The sequence below is a fragment of the Mycteria americana genome, chromosome 24 (genome assembly GCF_035582795.1).
Source record: "Mycteria americana isolate JAX WOST 10 ecotype Jacksonville Zoo and Gardens chromosome 24, USCA_MyAme_1.0, whole genome shotgun sequence".
Lineage (NCBI taxonomy): Eukaryota > Metazoa > Chordata > Aves > Ciconiiformes > Ciconiidae > Mycteria > Mycteria americana.
In genome coordinates, this window is record NC_134388.1 from 6,416,866 (window position 1) to 6,442,237 (window position 25,372).

At 61.4% G+C, this 25,372-nt stretch overlaps 2 protein-coding genes across 4 annotated transcripts; one reads left to right on the forward strand and one right to left on the reverse strand.

Annotated features, from left to right (window-relative positions):
* Positions 1-334: 334 nt before the first annotated feature.
* On the reverse strand, positions 335-10,869 carry LOC142420516 (hippocampus abundant transcript 1 protein-like). 3 transcript variants are annotated; one of them, XM_075524539.1, is made up of 14 exons: positions 10,609-10,869; positions 9,498-9,633; positions 7,725-7,820; positions 6,405-6,467; positions 6,220-6,279; positions 5,159-5,286; positions 4,593-4,707; positions 3,811-4,029; positions 3,079-3,192; positions 2,546-2,617; positions 2,007-2,119; positions 1,736-1,833; positions 967-1,133; positions 335-878 (listed from the first exon to the last, which is right to left on the reverse strand). In XM_075524539.1, exons 3-14 carry the CDS (start codon positions 7,731-7,733, stop codon positions 669-671), a joined length of 1,368 nt encoding a protein of 455 aa, XP_075380654.1. In that variant the 5' UTR covers positions 7,734-7,820; positions 9,498-9,633; positions 10,609-10,869; the 3' UTR covers positions 335-668. The 3 variants fall into 3 exon arrangements, with proteins under 3 accessions (XP_075380654.1, XP_075380653.1, XP_075380650.1); XM_075524538.1 differs by having other exon boundaries at positions 9,498-9,657; XM_075524535.1 differs by lacking the exons at positions 6,220-6,279; positions 9,498-9,633.
* Positions 10,870-15,451: 4,582 nt separating this feature from the next.
* Positions 15,452-21,508, forward strand: SHC2 (SHC adaptor protein 2). Its single transcript, XM_075524525.1, is given in 13 exon segments — positions 15,452-15,514; positions 15,517-16,077; positions 16,863-16,933; positions 17,318-17,378; positions 17,585-17,704; positions 17,830-17,883; positions 18,072-18,123; positions 18,297-18,423; positions 18,576-18,756; positions 18,840-18,906; positions 19,002-19,166; positions 19,646-19,947; positions 20,119-21,508. Coding segments are annotated over 13 exon segments (1,953 nt in total). The 3' UTR covers positions 20,248-21,508.
* Positions 21,509-25,372: the final 3,864 nt, after the last annotated feature.

The following is a 25,372-nucleotide window of genomic DNA, read 5'->3' on the forward strand; positions in this document are numbered from 1 at the left end:
GAGTAGATTTGGGTTTTTTGGTCTAAGTTTCACTTGGGCCAGAACGGGCAAATTCATCAGACCCTCAGCAGCGAGGATCTGCTCACCGCTGACTACGCTACCTGCTCTTCACACCTGCACACGCTTTGTCCTCAGAGTACTGCAGCACGGGCGGCACGCACTGCGCAGAGAGCTGAGAAGCCTCTCCGAGGGCTGAGGCCAGCCAGCCGAGCTGTGACGGGATCAGTGGCAAGTACCAATTCTGTAAGGGGATGGGCGCATGTAACAGATGCCTTCTTTTATTCCGGCTGGCAACTCAGTTAGTTCACATTAGAACAAAGACAACGCTAGCTCCTTAATTTTTCACTGGCGAGTGGAATATTTGGCAGGTCACACCATGAAGTTCAGTATTCACATACAAGGGCAGGTTTGCTTTAAGGAACTATCCCTTCATGTGGAGCAGTTCAGTATCTCCCCTTTCCATCAGCACCAGATGATACAATTCCATTTTTGCACCAGCTGGGTATATTTGGCTCGAAGGGAAACCCTGTCCCTTCTCATTAGCTGTTAGTGGCACAGTCTGTTACCTCTTTTCTTCTCTCCCCCCACCCTCTCTCCCCAAACTCCAACTGGCTAAGTCCATCCTTGATCTGGAGTTGAGATGCAAGCCAGGTCCTTCTCTCCCAACCTCATACACTGCTGTCCTCGAGCAGGGGCTCCTTGCCATCCGATCCTCCGGCCTGCGGGCTGTGGGTGTGGGTCTGGGCTCCGTTACTGTGCTTCTTGTGGCTGCCTGATCTCAAGGCAAGGTTGTGTTCTGGAATGAACAAGGCCACCAGGAGCGACAGCAGGACAGAACAAGCCCCAAACAGGAAGGGAGGCCCTGGGATGATGCTGCTCTGTAGGGCGAAACAGAGGAACGATTAATGCTCAAGTGCAAGGGCATACGAAGCCCAGCAAACGGAATGATAAAGCTGAACAGGTTACCTCATCTGTAGGGTTGGCCATGTTGGGCTTGGAGGCCTTACCCAAAGTTTCTACCTCAGCCATTTCATTCAACTCCACATGGAAGAGATAGAAGACAAAGCCATAGAGTGCCGGCCCCAGGCCGTTACACAGACCCCGAATTCCAGTGATCATCCCCTGCACCACACCTGGGGACAGAGCGAAGAAAGGAAGATAGGCTTACAGCTTCCTGAAGAAACTTGTTTTATTCAAGGCTGCTTACATATTCAGACAGGATCAAACATTCAGATCTGGATTGACATGCACTCTGCAGATGAAGTGGCTAGCCGGTGATTAGCTTCGCTCAGTATCAGGTTTTACAAAAATCAGTAATGCTGAGCTTGCTACTTTCACGAATAAAATGAGCATGGGCACATCAAGCAACAATTTCCAACTGAACTGGCATTTAAGGCAGCCCAGTCTGAGGACTCAGGGTCGATCCATGAAGCAGGCAAACAATTAAGCAGCAGTCTCCTCTCTACCTCAGACAGGCAACACTGAACACCTACGTGCATCATTTAAGAATTCCCTCCCAAAGCATCAGCTGTGGTCAAAGGCAAGAGTGTCAAGACTTAATAGAATTAAAATACTTAATAGAATACTTAATAGAATTAAAAGAATAAAGCGACACTCCACAGCTGGCACAGATGTTCCTGCCCACCCCTCCACCACCAATGCTGAGAATTCGAACGTGTGTCAGCTCAAGCGCCTGCTGGGATGAATCTGTTAGACAAATCCCCAAGGGACTCACCCTGTTGGTCGGGGTCCGCATTCCTAGACACCATGGCACTGATGGCTGGGAAGGTGATGCTAGACATGGCAGCCACGGCTCCTGCTGCCCACATCATCCTCGGAGAGAAAGAGGCAGCAGTTAGGAGGCAGGCTCCCGAGGGCCAGCGGCAGACCAGCACCACAGCAGGGCAGCATCTCCCTCTGCCGGGGGACGGGGAGCTGCCGCAGAGCCACCGCGGAGGGAGAAACCCGCCGACGCCAGGAGACAGAGGTGGGCAAACTCTTCTTACCAAGGCTGCGATCCGAAGCCGTACCAGGCGAGCTGCAGGATCTGGAAGCCTAGTCCCAACAGGATGGTGTTTTTATTTCCTATCGAACGCATGAGAATTCCCAACACTACTGTCTGGAAAGAAAAACAGGTGCTTTCAAAGTACGTGCAAAGAAAGATGACAACACTGGACGACAAGAGGATGGGAATGCGAGGGAACTCGTGCTGCCATGAGACGCTATCACGCGCATGCGCTCCTCCACTCTCATAACATTGTGTTAGAAACCAGCGCGTCCCTGTCCATGGCAATCAGAGCACAAACTGGAGAGTTTCACAGAGCAACACGGGAGAGTTTCACAGAGCAGTTTACCACAGTTTGTTATTCAACAAACAACAGCTGCATTCAAAAGATAAGAAAGAGGGACCGCAGGTAGCCGTGCATGGGTCTGATGATGTCTGTGAGGCCACAGGGATTCTGACAACTCGCCAGCCCTGATTATCAGAGATTTTGGGCATTCTTATAACCATACTGCTAGAGCCAAGACAGAAATTGCTTCTCACCTGAGCAAGTATAGAGAGAATTCCAACTACACCAATAAAAGCTGCCACAGTCTCTGAGGAAAAACCAATGACCTGTGAAAACACCAAAGAGGGACTTTTCAGGCAAGAGATTTGTACCATACGAGAACAGTGTCACTAATGTTTACTGACATTGCTTATCAGGTACTTAAACATTAATCAACCGTACCTTCCGCTACCTCCCTGCTGCCACAGGAATAAAATGGAAGATTTTCCTCGGGCTGAAGAAACAGCTTTAAACCACTGGGCTCACCTTAAATGGCTGAGTGTGGCATGGACAGGATAGACAGGCAGACCACCAGCAAGAAGCCAAGCAAGGGTCCTGGCAATGCCTACAGAGTGGTCGCCAGGCTCCCACGTTTTTTAGGAAAGCTGGAACAAGTCACTGTTTCTTATAGCTTCAACTTTACTAAGGTATTGGCCAAGATCAGCTTCCTCAGGACATGCAAATAAGATAACATTTGTAGGCTGGGATTTCCTACATCCAGAGCCTTCCCTCATTGCAAGAGACCGACCTGTCGCAGGTAGAGGAAAAAGCTGGAGTACTGGCCGGCTTCAGGAAGGTAGGAGAGAAAGACGGTGATACAGATGAGCAGCACTGTCGAATCCTGACCCACTTTCCGCAAGGACTGCAGGGAAGGGGGGTGGGGACCGAAAAAAAAGTAAAAAAAAAAAAAAAGAGTTAATATCATTAAATATTCTCCAGGTACAGAGACAGGAAAACCAAGTGCTTAAGTCACCATCTTATATCTAAGAAGTGAATACTTGAACGAAACCAGACCAGCATAGTCAAGTGCTTTTGATCAGAATTGTTTTTTCCTCAGACAGCCAAAATAATCTTCCCAGCAAGCAAAGGTGAGGTGAAACTGTGCAAAGCTCATCATCATTAGCAAAGGTCCTGAGAAGCCAGGAAGGCAGAAGACTTCTCCTGACACAGTGCTATTGCTAAGTAATGGGATTTATATTCAAGCAACTGGCACATTTCCACCAAGAGATGCTCTTGCTTCAGGACATCTGGAGCTGCTTTTAGATGGTTTGTAGCTATATGAGATCAGTTAGAAGCTGCTAGACAGCTGTAGATATGTGCAGTCTGCCATCGGTTGAACACTGTACCTTCGACAGGGTTAATCTAGGGCCCGCATCCTTCACCTTTTGTGGAATACATCTTCCTTTTGAGAGAAATTAGCAGAACTAAAGCAAATATAAGCATTACCAGCATGCGGAAAAACAGCAGCAAGATTACTTACAGCGAATGGGTCTGCTTGTTCCCAAGAGATTGGAGCTCCCCAAGAGACCGGGCGCATCTCTTCTGGCAGAGACTCTGGCACAGCCAGCAGGATGAAACCAATATCCAGCAAAGCAACACCTGAAGCTAGCACAACCACCAACGTATCGCCGTAGGCTTGGGAAAGGTATGCACCAATTGCTGGGCTGGTGACCAGACTAGCAGCAAACGTGGCTGACACCTGGAAGTATAAAACATTAATATAGCCTCTTCTTCCTAGAGCCTATTTTCTCCTCCAGAGTAACCCAAGGGTACTAGTTTTGCCATCTTTGATGGAAATAATCCAGGTGAACAGGGACTCCTGTAGACAGAAAGATGACGTGTTCTCTTGCTGTAATCTAGGCTAAGTTCTAGCAAAGGGAAATTAAAGCTATCCTAACAATTCATATACAATACTTTCAGTAGCCCTACAGAAAGGGCCCGATCACAGGCTACTTGTATGCATGCCAGCATCACAGCCTGCCCCCCTTCCTGGTGCAAAGAAGTTCACAGACCAGGCTGGTTTAAAGGCTAAGCAACAATACAGCCAGTATTCAGATCGCATAGAAATTAGGCCTCTCCCTCGGTGCTAAATGACAAACAGAAGAACAGGGAGGCTGTACTATTAGTGAAGCGCATATCATCTTTTCACTGATACTGTCCTTGGGCTCGTCAATAAGCCTCCCACCCTAATTTTATACCTCTCCTATCTGCAAAGCCCCAAAGATTTCTTTCAAGAGACAAGCCAGTTATTCAGCTCCTTACCAAGCCATACGCCGTGCTGCGTTCATGCTCCTGTGTGATATCAGCAACGTAGGCAAAAATCACAGAAAAGGTGACAGCAAAGACTCCAGACATGGAAATGACAGCAAAATACCACCTGAAACAGGCGTTGCCAAAGGCAGAGTTAGAGAGCAACCACACGGTAGCCCACAGCTGCTGAATTAGAACCTCTCCCTTATTCTTCCTTAAGTCCATTCTACTTCGTTGCACCAGAGAGCGCTCAGGAACACCAAGCTTCAGTCTGGTGGCCCATGGCATTTTATCACTTATTTTCCCCACACAGGAAGGAAACATCAACATGCCCTAATAGTGATAATGCACCTATCAGGAGAACAGGCACCAGGAGACGAAAGACAGACTCTTTCTTCCTGACGCTGAACCCTCCAATTGAACCAGACAAGTAAATTAGTCTCTAGGCTGAGCATCCTTCTCCACTGGACAGACTCTTCCATCTCATCCTCAAATGCCCCACCTGCAAATCCCCCATCGTTCAACCTCACACTCATTCCTCTCCTCAGAACCCCTCGTTATAACAAGAGTAAACTCACCATGGACTGATCTTCATAAGAGGAATTGGCGCACACGTGAAGAAGACAGTGAGGAGGAGGAAGGATTTCCTGCCCCAGACATCAGAGAGAGCACCAATCAGTGGGGCACTTAGAAAAGAAAGCAGACCCTAAGAACGACAGACAGGACGACAGAGAGAAATCCCTCAGTCAAATTCTGATTGTCGATAGAAAGAGCTTTTGACAACATCATCTCACGAGAAAAACATGAGGAGACAATCCATTATTATTTTCTACATGCAGGCAATATTGCCAAAACATAACACTTTGTTAAACTGCTCACATCCTTTTAGGGAGGGAAAAAAAAAAAATCCTCGACCAGCTAGGCACTGCTAAACACTCCAATTACTGCCCATTCTCTGCAACTGCTCAGCCTGCAGCTGTGCTCTTCCCAGCACGCCTGGGCAGCAGGGAGTTGCCCTGCCAGTACCTAAAAAGATGTTGGCACAGCTCCATCACATTAACATCTGCTGCAGTTCTAGGGAAAGCTTTCTCTTTTAGATGGAGACAAGACCGGCCCGATGAGATGCCAAGGCCATTAAGCACCAATAAAATTGTTCAATGCCTTTCAACATCTTTCTGACCCGAGATGGGCAGGGAGTGCCCAACTCCTATTGAAGCAAACCTCTCTGGGGCCATTTTCTGAGATCCTCTTGCCAGGGCCAGGGCCTAACAATCTGTTTTGCCACATTCCCAAGTCAGAACACATGGCCACTGCTTGTTCGCTATAGTTGCCTCCAGTTCTGCTCTGGAAATGCTGGTCTAGTCCAAACGCACTGCGCCCACTTACCGTGTCTCAGCATACTCCCCACCTTCTGTCTGGGGAGAGCCCACTAAGGCCTGCTTAGTTTCAACTTCTATTACTGATAAGTTCAGATGTCATTGATCTTTTATTTTTTTACGCTCCAGAATATGGATACAGGGCTGATCTCATGCTGATTTGAATATTTTCAGCTGAAACACACAGCTGTTATAGCCCCAAACCCATGCTGACAAGTAGCACGTTGTTAATACTGCTCAGTAAAATCAACTACACAAGCTACCTGGTATCTACGCTCTGTCAATTCTTCATTCTGCATAAGGTTTGCCAGTAGCACCCCAAACTGAAACATGAACATTTATCTGTCAAATATTGGTTGACATCAGCAAATGACACAGATTATAATGGCTTGCCACTTCTTGCACTGATCGCGGCTTCAAATGAAAGCCTGGAAGGACTATTCCTTACCTTGACTCCATGAATCAGGCCATTCATCAAGAATGTATGCTGAGGAAAAGTCTGATGTAACACCTAGGGAAAAAAAAAATAAAAAACAAACCCAAACCAAAAAAACAGAGCTAGCACCTGACAGCTAGATGCCTGGAAGAGCACAAAACAGGGAAAACGGGAAATACACTACCGACAATGCCACCACCGCTGTACCTACGTGAGGAGCTCTACCTCCCCTCTCCAACAGGGGCAGCCACTTTCTTTAATACTTCCCAGGTCTATAAACTATTCCAGCACACTTGGGCAAGGCTAAGACAATCAGAAACATGCCTTTCTCCATCCCTGCACCATCTGATTTCCCTCTGGTTTTACTTCATGTGACCACATAACTTTTCTGTTGTTCTCTCCCCCTTTCGTACTGTCTCTATGTTCGATTTGCATTTTATTCTACTAAGCTAATACTATATTTCTAAATGCCTTTGCATAAACAAAGACTCCTCTTGCATGGTTACCTAGATGTCAGAGATCTGGTCAAAAATACGCATGGCATGTTAAGACTTCAATGTGAGTTGGCATACCACCACCAGAAAATGAACTTAAAGAGCTGAGAATTCTTCCTGAAAGTGCCAAATCGGAAGTTTACAGCTCCTTAACTGAAGGCAAGTATCTGAGATGAGATTTTAAGTTTCTTTAATAAAGCTACCCCTCTCCACTTAACTTGATTGTGAAGTTGCCTTTGCTGCCTGTGTTAATCATAACTCAGTCAAGTCCTGAATGAGTTACTGGTGGGCTCTCCTAGAAGGAGCGTGACTTGGTGTAGCAAGTAATTGCCAGGAAATTGCCTCTGTGCTTTGACACCCCAGACAATGATGGTGATAGTTCAAGAAAAATCTCTTTTATCCCTAAATAAGTCAGTGTAGGGTAAAAGGTGCAGTCTTCGGATAAGAAGTCAAAGCTTTGCTCAACTTTCTTTCATTGAGCTCCCAAGTGCACTTTTTTTTAATACCTAGGGAAAAAAAGGCAATAAATGACAGTAAACTACCAGTAAATTCTAGTAATTTCAGGTCAGGTCTTTCACTCGTGCTTTCTTGAAATCCTCCAAAAGCTTTCAAAAATCTAACTCATGCTTTGCTTCAAGTTAAGCTATGATAATTAAGAAAATAAGTACCCAACTCCATAAAAAATTACTATAGCTCCAGCTTTTTCAGGTACAAACCATTACGTCTTGGTTTCTAATTCCCACACTCCAAAGGCCTATGCTAAGATCTTTACCCTTCCCAACCCAAGGTGAACTCTAGTCTACAAGAGCCAGCATTATTCCCAGGGAGACTTACTCACCGTTAGCATCGGCGTGGTCAGCAGCCCCCAGGCAAAGAACTCCAGGAAAATAACCACCACGGCGTGGTACACACTGGGCTCTCCGATCCCCTGTCGCTGCAAAACAGAGCTCCGTAAGTAACAAAACACACGTATCCTGATCTGCGATAGATTTGAGATGTGTGGTTGGATGCTGAAACATCAACTCTGACCTAAGCCATTCCCAAGGCGATTCAGTGCTGTCTAGTGCAGGTGAGCTCATGCTGCAGCATCTCTCCGTCCGGGGTCTACCAACACGTGCCCCTCCTACAAAGCTGCTTGTTTTCAATTTTTTTCTCCAAGAACTAATATCTTTGATACCATTATGCTTTCTCTAAACATGACCAAATGTATCATCCTTTCAATCCTCGCCTTAAGGACTTGGAAATGAAACACCTCAATTCTCTGCATATTTTGACAGCAGTACCTGCAATACCCCAGAAAAGACTCTGGGAGTTCGGGAAGGGAATTTTACTCCTCAACGCCAACTCCATCTACCCAGCGTGGTGGGAAAGGCAGGCCTTAGATCAGCTGTTAAAAACCCCCACACCTCAAGGCCTTGCTTATCTTTCTTTCCTTAAAGACTTCTCACTGTGCTTTCAGGGCAGCATTTGTTCTGTCACTTTTCCAAGTGCCAAATCTCAGCTGCTAGCCCAGGAGGTTTTTCCCTGCCACGTGGGACACACCGCCAAAGTCACGAGCTCACAAGGAAAACAAATCGCAAGGAACAGGAGGAAAGCACACAAATTTCAGCCGAATTACATTAGGGAACCACACGGGCCAAACATTTAGTAGCACGATGTGCTTTTCCACAGGAACCCATTTCTTATATTAGCAAACCATGTGATTTGAACTCACCAAGAACTGTAGTCTAGCCCTGATACATTATTAATAAAACCACCCAAAATGTCTGCAATCCCAGCAATTTAGACAGCTTCCAGCAGCTTGAAGAGTACCCAGAAGTTAAAAACGCTTCCATCAGCTGCGCAAATCTTGCATCCAAAGGAATATTGGATTTGGTATGGGAAACCTCAAATCTATGGGCATTTCTTCTAGGCTAAGAGAATGGGCTTTTGTATTAATTTCCTCACAGCTGACTAACATTTCTACACTGTGCTCTTGAGATACAAATCATTTAACGGACCAGACCAAAGATGTATCTGTATCAGTATCCTGCCTCCAGCATTCACTACTGACAGATTCTCAGGGACAGGAATTCAAGAAACTTGGCGTGTGAAGAGCAATCTTTTACCCAGTCACATCCTCCCAGGTTTTGACAGAATAATACTGCATCTCAGAGAGCTAATACAGCTGTAAGTTATTTGAAATAGGAGAGAAGGCAGCGAGGCATTATTCTGCTGAAATGCTGTTTATGTTCACAGACTCTATTAAAACTGTCTCCCGCAGACAGGCTAAGTCTGCTTAAAAAACAAGTCAACAGCATCAACACGAGAGGCACCCTACCCGAGGGGGACACGGTCATTAAAAGAAGTCAGTTTTATTGCACACGAATGAGATAATGTTTTGCAGCAGAGGGAGAAGCCCCAAGGCAGCACGAAGCCAGCAATTAAGAGTACAGCTCTCATTACCCACCTTGCTCCACCGGCTTAAGAGTCTCTCTCAGAAGAGAGCAGTCCTCTCCTCTTCCTTCCATCATCCCCCTTTATACCTTCTCAAGCAGTTAAACATTTCTACCACATGACTGCAACAAAATTAACAGCCGATCTCTCTTTACGGAGTAGGTCCAGATCTAACCTGTTCACAGCTTAACGTCACTCCTTCCACTTATCAACCATCGTATCGTGTTAGACTCCTTAAACAATTTAGGATAGCTAATCCCCTTCAGAGTACGCGGCCACCCCACCGAACCACTCCTCTGGAGGATGCACAGCTGCTACCGCAAAATATAAAGATGCTACAGAAAAGAAGTAAAAATATGCAAAAAGGTTCTAGGAGCCCACAGGACAGGCCAGTGCCTCGCGACCAGAACCCCCTTCTCTCAAGAGAGCAAGCCCAGATGGAAAGAGCTTGCAACCATCTTAAGCTCAGGTGCGCCCACCTCACGGCTGTCTCCGTACAGGCAGGACGCTGCCGCCCGCGCTACCTGGAGCCTCTCGCAGCGCTCCTCTTCCCCACAGTAAAGACCTCCTCTCAAAAGGGGTAACCGCTCCCCCCAGGTTTGAAGGCAGCCTGTCATCCTCAAAGCGAGTGTTGGATGTCAGCGCTGACATCTCGCGGCTAGCGAACACCTGCACCCGGGGAAACAGGCCGAGAAGCCCGTCGGGAGGACGGCAGCCTCGCAGCCCTGAACGAGGGCAGAGCCACGCTCGTCCACGCCGCGGGGAGCCCCGGCGCAGCGGGGCTGTCAGCAGGCACTGCGGCTCCGGCACTGCCCCAGGGCCCGGCGCAGCGGCCGAGCCCCCGCCTGCGGCGGGCACGGGAAGAGGGCAGCGCGCCAGCCCGCAGGGCGGCATCTCCGTCGGGGTGAGGCCTCGCCGCCCCGGCTCCCGGCGGACCCCGCATCGCCCCCCTGGCCTGCCGCAGGCCCCCCGCTACCCGCGGCCCCGCCTGCCCCGGGACCCCGCGCCGGCCGCCGCGCCCCGCAGCCGGGCCCCTCACGGCCCATGCTGCCGCTCCGCCGCGCCCCGCGCTCCCGCCCAGGCCTGGCCCCAGAGGCCGCACTGCCGCCCCCAAGGCCCCCACGCCGCCGCCCCCAGCCCCGACCCAGGCTGCCGCCCGCCCGGGGGCCCTCGGTCCGGCCGCACGGAGCCCAGCCCCGGGCCCGCGCTCCCGCCCACCCCACGGCACCGCTCAGCCCCGGCCCAGGCCTCCCCGCGCCCCGGGCCCCGCGGCCCCCCGCGCTCACGCCGGCCCCGTCCCGGATGACGATCTTCTTGGCCAGCAGGACGCTGCGGTTGAGCCGCTTCTTCTTCTTCTTCTCGCCGGTCATGGCGCCGCCGGGCCGCTGCCGTTCGCCGGCCTCCGCCGCTGCCCCATCCTCCCTGCGGCGGGCCGCGCCGCGCCGAGCCCGGGCCCGGACCCGGACCCGCACCGGGCGGGGGAGCGCCGGGCCCGGGGCTGCCGGGCGCGGGGGCGGCGCCGCGGGGCGAGGGCGGCGGCCCGGCTGGCGGCGGCGGAGGGCGGCCCGCCCGCAGGCCCCGCCCCGCGGCCCGCCCCGCCCCCGTCGCCCGGGCGACGGCGCTGACGGGCACTTCCGGCGCTCTGCTCCCCAGCGCCCCACTGGCTGCCCCGCCTCTTCCCGGTCAGCCGGGCTGGCCTCTGATTGGCGCGGGAGAGCGGCGCCGCGCGGCCTCTTCCGCCGGGCTGGGAGGGCGGTGCCGCTGGCGTCACGGCACCTGCCGAGGGCGGCGCAAGGCACGACGGGAGGCGCGGGCGGGGCCGCCGCGGCGGAGCGCGGGGCATGCCGGGACGCGCCGGTCCTCCCCCGGGGGTCTGCGCGGCCGCCTCGCCTCGCGTCCTCGCCGGCAGCGGGGAGCGGGGGCCGCCGGCAGCGGGGAGCGGGGCGCCGCCCCGGGCGAGAGCGGCTGCTGCCCCGTCCCCCGGCCCTTACATCGCCCGCATCACCGACGCCTGACCGGGCCCGGGGCAGCGCCGGCCGCATGGGCTGACACCGAGGGCTGCCGGGGGGAGCGGAGCGGCCCTGCCCGGCCCGGCCCTGCCCTGCCCTGCCCTGCCCTGCCCGGCCCGGCCCTGCCCTGCCCTGTCGGGGGGACGTCGGCCGCAGCCGAAGCGGGTGCCTGCCCCCGGGGCCGGCTGGCCGCGGGCGGGCAGAGCTGGGGCGGCCCCGGGCGCAGCTCGGGCAGGGCGTCGGTTTGCGCTCGCCGTGGGCCCGGCCGCCGTCCCGCCTGTCCGGGTGCAGCGCTGCCCTTGCCGAGGGTACCCCTCTCTCGGGTGCCCCGGCAGGGAGGAGGCAGGGCGCCGGCGGGCTCCCGGCGGTGGGGCTCGGGCTTGCCGCGGTGCGGGGACTGTGCGGTGCCCGTGCAGCGGCCGGGCCGCGGTCCTGCTCCCTGCCCGTGGCCGCCAGCCGGGCGGTGGCCGGGCTACCTCGGTGCGTCCGGGTTTTTCCTGCTCGGCGTCGGCGCGGTCCCCGCGTCCCGCAGCGCCTGCGGAGAATCGCGGCGGCTGGGGCTGGGCTGGGGGCAGCGGCCGCTCCTGCCTGCCCCGCGAAACGGGCCCGCCGCCCCCCGCCGCCGCCGCCCCGGGCCTCCCCCTTGCTACGACCTGACTGAGCCCTCCTGGTGCCTGGCTTTCAAAAGCTTAACATTTCTTCTGGTTTCCGCAATGTATCTGAAATCAAACCGAGCCTCCATCAAGCCCCTGCGTCCCCCGTGCTCTCCCACCCGACCGCCTCTGTCTCGGACCAGAGCTGCCCTCTCCCCCCCGCGTCCCCCCGGCTCATTTTTGCCAGGCTCGCAGTCGCCGCAGGTGCTCCGGCAGATGGACGGTGAAGGGCAGGCCTGCTCTGCCGCCGGCTCTCCCGGCCCCTGCGCTGGCGTGCCTGCGGGCACCTCCTGGCTGGAGCAGGAGCCGGGTGGGGGGCAGGAAGGTGGAACAGGGACCCACGGGCACCCCGGGGGTGGTGGCACAGGAGGCCGCTGAGGGTCCTCCCTGCACCACCGCAGCCCCGCTTAGTGCCAGGCTGGTGGCTCGGCCGGCTTCAGTCGCGGTAGTTGTGGCCGAGCGCCTTCCTGGGGGGGTCCTGGCCCTTTCCCTGAGCCTGGTGCCAAGGGGAGATGGGGAGGGGGCAGCTGGGCCCAGGGCTGGAGGGGCTCGGCACTGCCAGGGGGCTGCGATGCGGCTGCCGGTGCTGCGGTGGGAGAGCGGTGCCCGCCTCGGCACCGCCGGCGAGTCGCTTGCGTGCTTGGCTGTGCAGGCACGTGTTCTCCTCCCCTAATTAATCCTTCACGGATTGGAGAGCACTTGATGTTGATTCCCCTAATGCAGTGCCAGAGGTGTAAGGAGATTAATTAGGCACGGTTTAGAAAAGTTATGCAAATCGGGTGCCACTGGGGAGTGGCGGGGGGGGGCAACCCTGCTCGCCCCCCCCCCCCCCCCGCTCGTGTTGGCCGCCCCAGCGGCATCGCTCGATCCGGGGTCTGGGGCTGCTGACCAGCGTGCACATGTGGCAGTGACCGGGAGAGCCCGGAGGGGTCTCGTGGCGGGGCAGGACGCTGCCCCGCAGAGCAGCGGGTGACGAGACGCTGCGGGGCTCCCCCCTGCCCACGGGGCGCCCGAGGCTGCGATCCAGCCTGTAGTCACGGAGGCTTTCCTTTAAGTAATGATTAAAAGCAGCCGGGGGAAAGCCCTTGATGTGAAGCTAACTCTCCAGAGCCTGAGACCGGCTGCAAATGAGATGAAAATAATCCCCTGGCCTCCAGGGACTTGTGCAGGAGCGGGGAGCAGCTCCATCTCCCCAGGGCTGCAGGCAAACGCACTGCTGCGGTGGGCAGGGTCTGGCAGGGGCTGCTGGGCTCTGTGCCCAGCTTTGCTCCCGTCCCCATGCCGTGGGGTGCCCGGTCCCGTCCCCACGCCACGGGGTGCCGCAGTCCCCAGAGCGCTCTGCACGCGGCATGGGGTAAAACGCCCGTGACCTCCACGGGGACCCGGCGCCTTCCCTCCGGCCGACCCCCAGCCCCCGGCAACCTGCACCCAGAGCCGCCCACACCGGGCAGGGACGCGAGTCCCCGCCGGGCTCCGCTGCAGCCGCCTCGAGAGCACGGAGGAGCCCAACTCGTTCCAGTGCTCTGCAGCGGTTTAAAAACAAAACCAGGGAGGGCAGAGAGAGGAGAGAGCAGAGAAGCGGTTCCTAATATGGCAACAGCAGATGTAATTCTATTACCTTGATTTATTGATCGCACTTAGAGCAATTACTGGCTTTCACCCCATCACCTGCCAGGGAGCAGGAGACAGCGAGGAGAAGGCAAGACAAAGGCGGCCGCGCGTTGCCCAGGGCACGGCTGGCCTCCGGGGAGGCTCCGGTTTTGTTTGTGCCGGTTGGCGTGGGGGGAGAGCTCCCGCCCAGCTGCGCGGCCGCAGCAGCATGGCCTCCACGGCAGGGCAGCGGGGCGGTTTCCACCCGGTCGAGGAGGCTCCTCGGGAAGCTGGAGCCAAGCGCATCTGCTCTGCAAAGAGCTCGTGATGCCGTCACCGCGGGGACAGAGCCCGGGCGTTACGATGACTTTGGCGACGGAGGGGATGCGGGGCTGGGGTGGGCCGGGGAAAGGCGAGGGTCCCTGGGCACCAGCGTGGCAGAGCAGCTGCAGGCCCTGCTCTGGGCCAAGGGGTGGGTTTCGGCTGTGGGCCCCGTGGCCCCTCGCCGGAGGCAGGCTGCGGCGGGGGGTCAGCATCCGTGGCAAAGCCCTGGAAACGCCAGGACAGAGGGTGAACTCGAAAGGAAGCGGCAGCTCCGGGCTCGGTCCCTGGCTCTGCCAGGGCCGTGCTGGGCAGCTGGTGTGAGTCACGCTGGAGCATTGCCCCATCGCCTCGCAGGGACGGGGCTTGCACCCCTGCCTGAGCTCGGCTCCGGGCGCCGGGGGGAAACCCCAACGGGGCGTCCGCAGCTCTGTCCGCAGCAGCCCGGCGCCCATCTCGCACCGGGGGAGACACGCACAGCCCGGCCCGGCCCGGCCCCTCTCTGAGCCCTGCGGCGAGCAGGATGCCCTGGGCTGGTGCCAGGCTCGATGGGAGTCTGAGTCCTTTGAATGGCTGACAAAAAGCAGCAGCCCCAGGGCTGGAGGAAGGGCGAGTTACTTGGCTGAGGTCAGAAAGTCCCTTTAAGTTTGTTGGTTTTTTTTTTTTCCCCGTGCTCGCTGCAGATACTGGCAGAGAAGCAAGAAAATGATTGTGCTTTTTACTGCCTGAGCCCTCCAGACAGATAGAAACGAGCGGGAGCTGGACCCGGCTTTGGAGGCAGATGAAATCAGAGTGAAGAAGAGCACTGGGCTGGGAGGCACAGAAACAGGGCAGCCCCCTTGCACACCCCCGCCCGCCAGCCCCGGGCGCCCTGCAAGCACTTCTGCGTGATGAGGATGTGGGAAGAGCAGAAAATGTCCCCGTTGTGGGTGAGGGCAGTGGCCAGGGGCTGCTGGCCCCTTCCCGAAGCCACCTGCTCGCCACTCCAGCTAATGGCAAAGCGTGAGCCGCCCCACGGCTCCCGGGGAAGGCCGCAGCCCCCCCCGCCCCGCTGCCCCCCAGCCCCTTCACCCCGCAGCGCCTGCAGCAAAGCCGGGAGCCTGCAGGGCCGGTGCCAGCCCGGGGGGCTCCGGCGGAGCCGCGGGCCGCAGCGAGGGGGCTTGGACCAGGGCGCAGGGCAGCGCGCGAGTGGCTCCGTCCCCGCGGGCCGCGTTTGCGGGGGCAGCCCGGGCGTGGGGGCTGCCGAGCCGCGCCCGGGGCTCTGCCAGCCGGCACGGGCTGCGCCGGGGAGTCCGGCCGGCCTCGTCCCCCGCCGTCCCCGCGGTCCCCGCCGGTGACTCGGGGCGGGGGGGGGGGAGGCGGCACAGCCCGGGGGGGCCCGGGGCGGCCGGGGATGCTGGCGGGGGGGGGGGGGGGGGGGAGAGGGGGCCCGAGGATGCGCGGGGGCCGGGGGGGGGCCGGGCGGCCGGGAGGCGCTGGGGCGGCCGCGGGTCCAGAACGGGCGGGGGGGCGGGGGATGCGCGGGGGGCCGGGGCGGGCGGCGGAGCGCTCGCACCATGACATCAGCGCGGCGCGGCCCCGGGGGAGCGGGCGGGGGGCGGGAGCCGGCGCGGCGGCGGAGCGGAGCGGAGCGGCGGCGGCAGCAGCGGAGCGGAGCGCGGCCCCGGGCATGCTCCCGGAGCCCAAGTATGACCGCTTCCGCGACGAGCCGCTGACCGCCCCCATGCCGTCGCCGGCCCCCGCGCCCGCCGCCGGCACCCCCGGGCCCTGCCCCGCGGCGGGCGAGGAGCCCGAGCCCGGCACCACCTTCTGCGCGCTGCTGCCGCGGATGCCGCAGTGGAAGTTCCCCGGCCCCGCCGGCTTCCTCGGCCGCGGCCCCGCCGGCGCCGGCCGGGAGCTCTCCGCGCCGGCCCGGGCGGGCGGCGCCGCGGCCGCGGGGGCCCCCTCGGCGCTGGCCGCCGTGCTGGGCGCCTGCGAGCCGCTCTGCGCCGCGCCCTGCTCGCTGCCGGCCGGCGGGCGGGCGCGGGGGGCGGCGGGGGCGGCGGGGCGGGCGCGGGCGGAGGCGGCCCGGCCGGGCGGGGAGGAGTGGAGCCGCAAGGGCAGCTTCATCCGCAAGCCGGCGCAGGGCTGGCTGCACCCCGACGAGCGGGTGCTGGGGCCCGGCGTCTCCTACATCGTCCGGGTAAGTCCCGCCGGGGCCGGGGCCGGGGCCGGGGCCGGGGCCCGAGCCGGGCCCGCCCCGCCCCGGCGCGGGAGGGCGCCAAGCCCCCGGCCCCACGCGTGTCCGGGGCAGCGGGCGGGCGGCCGGGGAGCCCCGCCGCCGCCGGGCCGGGGCTCGGCGGGTCTGCCCGCTCCTCCCGACGGCTGCGGGCAGAGCCCCCCCGGTTCGGTCCTCCCCCCCGGCTGCCCCACGGTCCCGCGGGACTTGTGCCATGGGACCGGCCTCACGGGAGCCCGCGGTGCCGTGACCGCGGCCAAGGGGACGTGGTGGGGACGTGGCCCGGAGGGTGACCTGGGCAGCCGCCGCTGGCACACGCAGCCTGCGGCCCCTTCGCCCCGTCACGGGCTGCCCGGCCCCGTTCCGCTGCCCGCGTTGTCCGGCACGTCCTGGGAGGGACAGCACGGCCTCCCAACCGGCCTGGGACAGGCCGGGGGCCGGGGGGGCTTTCTGTGCCGGGGAACCAGCCCCAAGACCCAGCAGCTGCCAGCCCCTACGAGGGTGGCACAAGCCATAGCACACAGATGAGTTCGTCGGGTCTCAGCGCGGGGGGCTGGGCATGCGATGGGGCATTTTGGGGTGGAGGGTGAACGGGTGTCGCGCGTTGGGGTGAGAGCCCTGGAGCTGGCATGGAAGGGGCCCTTCTCACTGACACCCCGCTCCTCCCCTCCTCTCTTCTCCATTGCCCGCCCTGGGCTGGCGGCGGCGGCGGCCGGAGGAGGCTGCTCTGACCATGTCCCCTCCCGCAGTATATGGGGTGCATCGAGGTGCTGCGCTCCATGAGGTCCCTCGACTTCAACACCCGGACTCAGGTCACCAGGTACGGCCCCGCTCTCCCGCACCCCGCTGCCACCCACAGCCCCCGGCGGCCCTGGGTGCTCCCCCTCCCCGGGGCCCTGCAGAGAGGGGGGGACACGGGGCCAGGGTCTGGGAGACCCCTGCCCTGCGGGATCCACCCCGCACGTGGGGACACGGACGAAGGGCACTGCCACGGATCAATGGGCGGAAAGAGGAGAAGGGAGGTGGCCCCAGCTGGGATTACGTACCGCGGGCCCGTGACGTGGGGCAGTGCTGCGGGGACGCTGTGGCGCCCGGGGCTGCGGGCACTGATGCCCCCAGACCCCATGGAGCCGCAGGCAGGGAGGTGGCCGGGAAGGAGCTGGGGGTCTGCAGCAGTAACCTGGCCGGGGGCCGTGGCTTGCAGGGAAGCCATCAACAGACTGTACGAGGCGGTGCCGGGCGTGAAGGGCATCTGGAAGAAGAAGGTGAGTTTTCCCCCAGCCCGTGTCTCCCTGGGCTCCTTCCTGGGGCGAGCCGAGGCTGCGGGACAGGGCGCTGGGGGTGCCGCAAACGGGGCAGAGCCTGGGGTCTCTCGGGGCATCCCTCTTTGCCTCCTTCACCCCAGGAAACCTGGTCCTGGGGGGCTGCATTGCCCCCCGGGGGGCTGCATTGCCTCCTCTCCTCCCATCAGGCTCCCAACAAAGCCCTCTTCTCTATCCTGGGCAAGAGCAACCTGCGCTTTGCTGGCATGAGCATCGCTGTCAACATCTCTGTTGATGGGCTGAACCTCATGATCCCCACCACGCACCAGGTGAGAGCCGTCCCTGGGGACGCAGTGCCACCACCTGCCACCTCCCAGCCCTCTGCCTCCCGCCGCCACCCGGGGGGCTGACAGCCCCCACACTAACCCCCCCATGGGCCGTGTTCCCCCTGCAGATCATCGCCAACCACCACATGCAATCCATCTCCTTCGCCTCCGGTGGGGACACGGTGAGGCACGCGCGCCCCAGCCCTCCTCCGGCTGTGGTCCCTCGGGGGACGCGGGGTTGGGGGCTGCCCGTCCTGTGGCTGAGCCGAACTCCGGGGCAGCCTGGTCCCGGGGCAGGACATGGGCAGCCCCAGCCCTGCTCCGTGCACGGCAGCGGGACGCAGGCCCTGAGCTCCCCCTCTGCCCCCAGGACACCATGGACTACGTCGCCTACGTCGCCAAGGACCCCATCAACCAGAGAGGTGACGCTGGCCCCCGCGCCCGGGAGCTCTGCGGAAGAGGAGGGATGCACTGGGGGCTGAAGGCTGGAGGAGGGGATCCCTCGTGGGGGGCACGAGGGGCAGCGCAGGGTGGTCCCGGAAGGGTGATGAGAGCATGGGGGAAACACTTGAGCCGTCCGTCCGTCTGTCCGCAGCCTGCCACATCCTGGAGTGCTGTGAGGGGCTGGCGCAGAGCGTCATCAGCACGGTGGGACAGGCCTTCGAGCTGCGCTTCAAGCAGTACCTGCACAGCCCCCCCAAGGTGGTGGCACCCCCGGACAGGTAGGGGGGTGGGTGCCCCACCGCAGCCCCGCACCGCCTGTCCCGGGCACATCCCCTGGCCGGGGGTCGCTCCGGGAGCCCTTGTCCCTGCCGGGCATGGGGAGGGGTCTGCGCAGGGCAGGGTGTCCCCAGCTCGCCCGTCCCTGCTGCAGGGTGCTGGGTGCGGAGGAGTCGGTCTGGGGAGAGGACGAGGAGTCGGCCGAGCACAATTACTACAACAGCATCCCAGGGAAGGAGCCGCCCCCGGGGGGGCTGATCGACTCCCGGCTCCGGCACGGCACAATCCTGGGCCATGTCCGCACTCAGCCCTCCTGCTCCAGCTCCCCCAGCCAGGTGAGCCCCTGGGGCCACTGCCAGCCCTGCCGTGGGGGTGCCAGGCAGGTCCCCCCGACACCCTCGCTGTCTCCTCTCCCCAGGGCGGGTTTGCAGCCAGGCGAGACCAGAGCAGCCAACCGGGGCCACCCTGGGACCTGGAGAGCCAGGGTGGGTACCGCTGCAGGGGGGACCCCGGGGACAATGAGCAGGGTTCCCCGCAGCTCTGCCCTGCCCGGGCTGGCGGTGATGCCCAGTCCTCGCAGGCCAGCCCTGCGACGGCTACCTGCAGGCGGACGGCCACCCCCTGGGGCCGCGGGACTACGAGGAGCACATGTACGTGAACACGCAAAGCCTGGACGCCTGGGAGCTAGAGGCGGCAGCTCGTGGGGCACCGGAGGAGAGCCCCAAAAAGGACCTCTTTGATATGAGTAAGCCACCGGGCTGGGGGTCTGGCGCAGGACCTGCTGCAGAGGGGCCGAGCCGTGCCGGTGGGCTGCCCAGCCGTGTTCCACAGCCCCGGCGATGCCTGCGCTGGCTGAGCCCAGAGCAGTGCCGTGCTGGGGGCCGGGTGGCCGTGAGCTGGGGCCCCATCCTCGCCCACCCTTGCTGGGGCAGCAGGGCTGTGCTCGGGACAGGGCTGTGGGTAGACACCCTGTCCGCCCGCCCCGCCTGGCCCTGTGGAGGGGGCAGCCGTGCCGGTGCAGGGGGGCACCGTCCCCTCCGTGCCTGGGCGCAGGAGCAGCGTCGTGCCTGGGGTGGCCATGGCACAGCGGGGTCTGGCCCGGAGGTGGGTCCGGCCGTAACCCTGGGTCCTGCTGCCACTGCTCAGCCTGTCCCTGTCCCCCCCACGCCCCAGCCGTGCTTTATGCTCCGGGGGGTGACGCCCCACCCTCCCTGGCTCCCGCAGGGCCGTTCGAGGATGCCCTGAAGCTCCACGAGTGCATTGCTGGGGGTGGCACCAGCCCCCCCATCGAGGACCAGTGGCCGAGCCCCCCCACACGGAAAGCCCCCATTGCCCCCACGGAGGAGCAGCTCAGGCGGGAGCCGTGGTACCATGGGAAGATGAGCCGGCGGGACGCCGAGAGGCTCCTGCAGACAGATGGGGACTTCCTGGTGCGGGACAGCCTCACCAACCCGGGGCAGTACGTGCTGACCGGCATGCACAGCGGGCAGCCCAAGCACCTGCTGCTGGTGGATCCCGAAGGCGTGGTAAGGGCAGGGCGCGGGGCGGGCGATGGGGGACGGGGGTAAGGGCAGGGTGGGAAGGGATGCTGGGGGAGATGTCCGCAGGGGTGGGCAGGCGCCGGGGAGGTTGCGCAGGAACCCTGTGTGGGAGGCAGCTCTCCTGGGTTCAGGACCGCTGTGCCCCCCGGCCCCCAGGTGAGGACCAAGGACGTGCTGTTTGAGAGCATCAGCCACCTCATCAGCCACCACCGGCAGAATGAGCAGCCCATTGTGGCTGCAGAGAGCGAGCTGCACCTCCGCCAGGTTGTCCGGAGGAAGCAGTGATGCCCGGGGGTACGTGAGCCCCTGACCCTCTCCCCTGGCACCAGACTCGCCCCAACCCTCAGGGCAAAGCCGGAGCCCCTCCGCTCTCCCCTCCTCCGGTTGTGCCTGGCCTCTGGGGGAGGCAAAGTCCCCCCCGCCCCACGGTCGGGCTCCCCATCCCCCTCCCCAGTAAAGCCTCGCAGACCCTGGCCCCGAAGGCCCCCCCCCCGCTGCCTCCCCTCCCTCGTCCGCATGGGGCCTCTTGCCCAGCCGGACGTGAAGACGTTTATTCCATGCATGGAGGTGAAACGCTGCCAGGGTGGGAGACGGCGGGCGGCCTCGCCAAGAGGGACGAGGCCCAAACCTGGCTCAGGCAGTGCTGCCCGCTCCTGTCCGGGGCTGCCCCCGGCTCGCCCCAGCGATGGGAGGGGGCCTGGGTGGGCATCACTGTGGGGCTTCCCTGTCCCCCTCCTGCCCGGGAGCCCTGCCTACGCGGGGCTGGTTGAGCTGCTGGTACCACTGGCCCTCGCTGCCCAGCACTGCGGCCCCCAGCGCCGGCTCCGTCCCGGCACACGGAACTGGTCCCTGGATGATCACGGAGCAAATGGGGTCGGGGCTGGTGCCAGGAGCCTCATCCCAGGGCTCCCCAGGGGGGATGGGGCGAACAGGCTTGGTGTACGCGTGCGTGCGTGTGTGTGTGCATCCGTGTGCGTGTGTGCATAGGTACGTGAGGGGCAGCCGGGGACCAGCCCCTTGCCCACAGAGCCGTGCCTCTCACCCAGCGCTGCTGCTCAGGACCCAGCTCCCCGCCTCAGTCCCCGCTCTCTGCCAGGACATTCGGGGGGTGCCCCCGTCCTTGCACTCCTCTGTCAGCAGGGGCTGTAGCCCCCAGCTTGGCTCTGCCCATGGGGCTGGGCACAAATGTCTCTTGGAGGCCAGTGCTGCTGGATGTCCCTGTCGCTCCCACACTTCCAGCTGGATTCTCCCCAGGAGCGGCTGCCATGTGAGGCTCCCGGCGGCCCCGAGCCCCCACAGCCCTTCCCAGGCCGGGGCCAGGACGAAGCTGCTGCGTGGAAGGCGCAGGGCAGGGGCAAGCTACCAGCAGTGGCTCACAAGGCTGGGGCTGCCAGGAGGAGAGGGGTCCCACAGCCCCCGGGGACCCCCCCGGCCGGCTCAGGGCTTCAGCAGGTTTTTACGGCATAGACGGCCCCTTCTCCAGCATGTCTGGCGCTCTGCGCGGGTTCGTGGTTTGGAATACCTTTCTAATTAAACGTGGAAATGAGCAAGGCGACCCGGTTGTTTGTGCCGCCCCCGGGCACGGCGCTGGGATGGCGCTGCCGCTGCCAGCTCCTGCGCATGGGGGCTCGACGGTGCAGGGATGGCATCTCCATCACCACCAGCTCCTGGCCGGTCCCACGTTGGCAGTGGCAGCTGGCCCCATCCTGGCTGGTCACACTTGGCTCTCCCCCCCGAGCTCCCCTGGGTCACCCTGTCCCGCTTCCGCATGTGGGTCACCCCCCAGTCCCCCCAGCTCCGGAGGGGGCTGCAGCACCCAGGGCTTGGCCCCAGGGCGCTGGTCCTGCATGGCATCTCCTCCCTGCACCCAGCATCTCCCTGCCCTGCCCGCTCCCTCTGCCTGCAGGCTCACGTCCCACCTCTGCCCGGGGCAGGATGCGGCCACTCGCTGTGGAGCCTCCTGGTGAGGCCTCGTCTGGCTCCTGCCGCAGCTGGGCTGGCACCGAGCAGCCCGGGGCCGAGCTGCCATTCGTCTCCCGTTAATTAACATGGCGGCTGGCGGAGCAAGAGCCCCACGGTGGGCCTGGTCACGGCTCCCGGCTGCGCAGCGTGGCCGGCAGGCAGGAAAGGCGCTTGGCTGGAATTGGCGGGGGCGGGAGAAGGCTGCCCCGATGCCTCTGGAGCCTGGCAGTGGGAGGCTTTCCGAGCCAGCGGCATGGCCGGGCTGTGAACCGCGGGGCACGTGCGCTGGGTGGGCAGCAGCCTCCCGGTGGGTCCAGCACCAGCCCCGGCACCGGCTGGCTCCAGGGTCCTGCCAGGTCCCCTCTGCTCGCCCTGCCCAGCTCCGCCCCACGCGCCCAGTGCTGCCACCGCACCACCGGCACCCACCTCGGGGAGCAGGGTCACCCTGGCACCCTCTGCCCTTCGCTGGGGATGGCCCCTCCCGCGACAGGGCTGCCAGGTGCTGGCTGAGGCAATGAATAAAATAAGCCTCTAAATAAAGCCCAGTAATAAATGTGTAATTTTCCATTGATAGTTGAATACCTACAGGGACACGGCGCTTCCATCTCAGCTGCTATTTTTTGTCATGTAGTAATGCGTCTGCAAAGATAATTGCACTGTTCCCTCAATAGCAGAGGCAAGAAAAGGCAGTGAGAGCCCGGACTTTCTTGTTTCGCTGCCGGAGAACGAGCCCACGCCTTCCACCGGCTACTGCTGGCTCTGCCCTGGCCCCTCAGCCCCCCGAAGCTGCCGTGAGGTGGCTGAAGGGCTGGTGGGGTACTTATTTTAGGGGTTTAACTGCTTTGGCTGAGGCTGGCGTGCGGTCCCGATGGTCATGGGGTGCAGGGGGGTTCTGCAGGGCTGCTGTGCAGGGGCTCGGGGACCCTCCTTGCAAGGGTCCCACTGTGGGGCAGTGCCTCATGGCCGCCTGGCATGAGGGCAGGACCCTGCGGGGAGAGGCGGACTGGGAGCTGTACAGCAGTGTTCTTGAAGCAAAAAGCAATTAAAACAAATATGAGGCCTTTACTGAGTTAAGTATGGGCATGAATAATGCAGTCAGAGCACCAGGGAGCACTCCCATCTGAAACTGGATTTCTTTCCTTGTGCTCTGCACCCCCAGTATGGCTCCGCTCCGGACTGGACCTCACTGGGCTGGGGACAAGGGGAGGGTGAGGGAGGGTGAGGGAGGAGGGGCCCATGGGGGGCTGGGGCTGGGTGATGGTGCAGCGAAGTGGGTAGCGGCACACGTGCTGAAACCGCTGGTGGCTGCTGGTGTGTTTGGAGTAGCAGTCTGTAGGCTCCAGAGTCAACGCTGGGCTGAAGGAGAGAGCGACTTGCCTCTCGCACTGCTCCTTCAGCCTGTGTGATGGTGGGGAGGATGAGATGTTTTGGGAAGGTTTGGAAGCCACAGAAAAGTGACTTCAGGGGGACATGGCCTCCTTGCTCTCCCAGGGCCTTGGGGATCTTGCTGACCAACCGTCCCCTCTGTCTGTCTCCAAACGTGCTGACAACAAAAACTCCCCAGTTCAGTTTTCCTGGACAGAGGGGTAAGAGTCTTTGACACTGGCTCTCAGCAAGTGTCACGGAAATAACTAACCAGCTGGAGAAGAGGAGATGTGGCCAGCACTCCTGCCCTGGAAGGGCTGCGGCAGGGGCTCAGCCCCTGCCCTGGGGTCCCGGGGTTCTGCCACCAGCCCCTTCCCCTCCCAGGGCTCCCTCCTTCCCAGCTTCCAGCAGGTGGTAGCACACTGCCGGCTCCACCAGCCGCATCCCCAGCCCTGGCATTGTCCCCAGCCTTGCCAGCATCCCTAGCCCTGCCAGCGTCCCCAGCCAGGCGTCTCTTGCCTGCGGTGCCATGCCCAGGCCTTGCCAAGCCTCCAGCCCAGCAGCCTCCAGGCTGGAACGAGGGATGCCTGTCCGTCTCGCCCAGCCCTCGCCTGGCTCCCCGTCACACCGCCTGGGGAGCCGGCTCTGGAGCCCCAAGAGCTGTCCCCTCCTGGCATCCCACGCTGCCCAGGTCCATGGAGAGCCCTGGACAAGGGGGAGGCAGGCGAGGAAAGGCACCCCTCCTGGCTCCACGCTGCTGGGTTCCGAGCGAGGGTCCAGAGTCTGTTTTGGAGGCCCTGGAAACCTTGTTTTCTGCTGGTCCTGCGAATGTTTGTTCTCTGCCCGTTTCTGTTCCGGGTCCGGCAGTTCCTGCCGCACACAACGGCTGTGGCAGTGCAGTGCCGCAGGCGAGCGCTGGTCTGTGGCAGTCCCGTGTTGGCTGCAGCCCCTGCCTGTGCTGCTGGGAAGGGATGCCCCTGGCAGAGCCCATGTCCCCAAGGTGCCGGCGATGTGAGCACCCGTGCCAGCTCCTGCCATGAGCGCTGGGTCTCTTCTGCCATCCCTCCACTGGGATCTGGAGCATTCGGGACCTCAGCATCTCTGCCCAGCCACTGCAGCTCCTCTTCCACCTCAAACCTGGAAGTCTTGCCCCGAGCTGAGCGCAGGCAAGCTCAATGCAGGCAGCAGGCAGCAGGCAGCTCCGACCACCCTGCTCCCTTCTGTGCCCCAGAGATGGCTGGCCCCGAGCCGAGCGGGCAGGGCTGGCCCAGCTCCTGTGCTCTTTGTTATCTCACGGGAACTCAACCATTTCTGCACCTTGTTTACCCACCGTTGTGCAGGGTGGAGGAAAGGCAAACACCAGCCTTTTGTTCACCAGCCTCCCCCTCCCGTGAGCCTTGTCCTCCTCTCCTGGGCTCCATCTGCCCTCTTCCCCACTGCGGGACCCAGGACTCAGCACCCTGCAGTACAGAGCCCAGGGTCCAGCCAGGCCACCGCTGTCCCCCCTCCCAATGCTGCCCCTGAGACGTCCCTGCCCAGACCCCTCCAGGTCCTGGCTGTTTCCTGCCCCATTTGGAGCGTCCCAGCAGCAGCTTTTCCCGGCTCCGCTCCCATGGCTGGTGAGGGGCAGCCGTGCTGAGGGGCCCGTTCCTGGTGAGGGTCTGGAGCTGGTCAGAGCTGCTGCTCCGAGCCAGGCAGAGCAATGTGTCGAGAAACTCGATAAATCAGAGCGCTCGCCCTGCCAGGGAGTGCCCATTTGCTGCTGGGAGAGGCCTGGGCACGGTGGGCGGAGGGCACGCGGGAAACCAGGGGGTGCAGGCAGAGGGGAGGGCAATTCGCTTCCAGAGAGGGAGGAGGGTGGTTCCCCCAGGCCCTGGGGACCTTCTCTCCCGGCAGAGCTGGCTGCTGGCCCTCGGTCTGCCTCGGCATAGCTGTCCTTCTCTTTTTATCAGCTCGAAGTCAGGATGCAGAGGGAGCCGAGACCTCCCACCTCTCGCAGTCGCTGCCTGGCTGCAGCAGCCCCTGCCGAAGGAGCTCACCAAGCCAGGCTCTCCTTCCTGGTGATTATTCCCAGCCCTGCACC

What these genes read in the sequence shown, in the direction of transcription:
- LOC142420516 (XM_075524535.1), bottom strand. Translation starts at nt 10,692, where the DNA reads ATGACCGGCGAGAAGAAGAAGAAGAAGCGGCTCAACCGCAGCGTCCTG. An exon ending in TTCTCTCTATACTTGCTCAG is followed by an intron (nt 2,120 to 2,545) that starts GTGAGAAGCAAT and finishes TTTTCTTTCCAG; the next exon opens with ACAGTAGTGTTGGGAATTCT. An exon ending in TGGCCAACCCTACAGATGAG is followed by an intron (nt 879 to 966) that starts GTAACCTGTTCA and finishes TTCGCCCTACAG; the next exon opens with AGCAGCATCATCCCAGGGCC.